General features: G+C 59.2%; 1 protein-coding gene across 1 annotated transcript in view; it reads left to right on the top strand.

Moving 5' to 3' along the window:
• The first annotated feature begins 509 nt into the window (after nucleotides 1-509).
• SCCPDH (saccharopine dehydrogenase (putative)) overlaps nucleotides 510-1,760 on the top strand; it is a 43,459-nt gene continuing 42,208 nt past the window's right edge. Inside the window, exon 1 of the mRNA XM_050950432.1 lies at nucleotides 510-767. Within this exon, the coding sequence (XP_050806389.1) occupies nucleotides 563-767 (205 nt within the window). The 5' untranslated portion in view covers nucleotides 510-562. The remainder of the gene's footprint in view (nucleotides 768-1,760) is intronic.

Raw genomic sequence — 1,760 nt, 5'->3', positions numbered from 1 at the left:
CAGTCGTTAAGCCTGCAAGGAGCTCTCTATGGCCACAGGACCTTATGCTGATTTTAGCAGACTCTGTGGTATTCAGCCATTTTGGGCATTGTTCTGCCTGCAATTATTGCACTCCTTTGTGGGGCAATTCCTCTTTGCAAACAGTTTTGCAAACGTTGGAGCCTCAGTTTTCACCTAATTTTGTGTCCAGTTATGCAGCCTGTGATCGCTGCAAGGCGGATTGTTTGGCAAACGCATTTTAACAATCACCTCTCTCTAAAACTGGTTTGCAAACCACCGCACAACTCGTAAGCGAGCCCTGCCCAAGCGCTACTCAACTCCGCTTAGCAAAAAAAAGTCAGTTTGCTTCGGGCGGTCCGCGCCTCCTGCCTGCACGGTGCCCCTAGCGGTCTGGCCGGGCGACCGCGCGTGGGCGGTGTTCGGTGCTTCGCAATCACGTGGGCAGGCGCGGTCACGTGATTCCTTTTCAGGGGCTGGGTGGAATCCCGCGCCCACCCCTACTAGTCCCTCAGCAGCTGGCGCCGCGTTCAGCCGCTCGCTCGCTCGCGCGCGCTCTGTCTCCATGGCGACCCGCAGCGGGGCGGCGGCCGGGAGGCCCTACGAGCTGGTGGTGTTCGGGGCCTCGGGCTTCACGGGCCACTTCGTGGCGGAGGAGGTGGCGCGGGTGGCGGCCGGCGCTGAACTGCGGGGCCCGCTGCGCTGGGCCGTGGCCGGCAGGAACCGGGACAAGCTGCAAGGGGTGCTGGACAGGGCGGCGGAGAGGCTGGGTAAGGGAGTAGGAGGGCGGAGCCTGACAGGCTATAAAAGGGGGGCCCGACTCTCCCCCCCCCAATAGCCCTGCCCGGGTTCCCTTGCCCTGTGGTGATAGCAGCTCCCCCCATCGCCTCGGCCGGTCAGCCCGTCTCCCTGTGGTGATAGCAGCACCCGCCCCCCCCATGGCCCTGCTTGGCCTCCCCCCTCCCCCGATTGCCCTGCCGGGGTCCCCCTTCCTCCCGTGCCATAGGTGAACAGTGATAGTTCTTTACCCGCTTCAACACGTTGAAGGTGTGTTCATCTGAAGCCACTGATGCAGGCAAACTGACAAAAATACCTGATGCAGTTGTGATATTAGGACACACCCCAGAGAGTCCAAGTTCAAGTATTTCTTGAAGCATTTCCTTTGAGGCCCCCTTTGAGCTTGAGGCCCAGGCCAAATGGCCCTCCTGCCATTGCACTGCCCAATCATCCCTTCCTCCTGTGGTGATAGCTCCCCCCCCCCAATGGCCTGGCCCCTCCCCAACCCCCCCACCTTCCCTCGTGGGCATAGCAGCACTCCCCTACAGGGATGTCAATGCCAGCTTTCCCCCGGCCCCCCGCCCCAAAGATAGCAGTGTCCTATACCCCTCTCCACCTGTGGCTGGGGCCTTAAGAGCTCTCTTTCCTGTTTCACTCTCCTTTACCTCCTAACATTCTGGATAGAAGGGGCAACTGGGCACGATTGTTGGGGGAGCCCTCCTTCACGAGCCTGTGAGTGGAGTGGGGATCCGGGAGCCTGGTCCTCGCAGGCTGCTGAGCAGTCAGTAAGACTTGAGCAGCTCTGCTGTAGTGGAGTGGCCTTGTAATTTGTGTTTGGGACCTTGAACAGCAACTGTGATAGCAGTTATTATTTGTAATAATAGTCGTAGTCCCCTGGTCCCATTAATCAGGCCAAGATCCCTTGCAGCTGTTGTGAGGTTGCACAGGATGTTGCTGGTGTTTACCTCTGACACCACTGGGGTTTA

Source organism: Gopherus flavomarginatus, chromosome 4 (genome assembly GCF_025201925.1).
Source record: "Gopherus flavomarginatus isolate rGopFla2 chromosome 4, rGopFla2.mat.asm, whole genome shotgun sequence".
In the NCBI taxonomy this organism is placed as follows: domain Eukaryota; kingdom Metazoa; phylum Chordata; order Testudines; family Testudinidae; genus Gopherus; species Gopherus flavomarginatus.
Note: the sequence above shows the minus strand (reverse complement) of the source record. Positions and strands in the feature narration are given on the sequence as shown.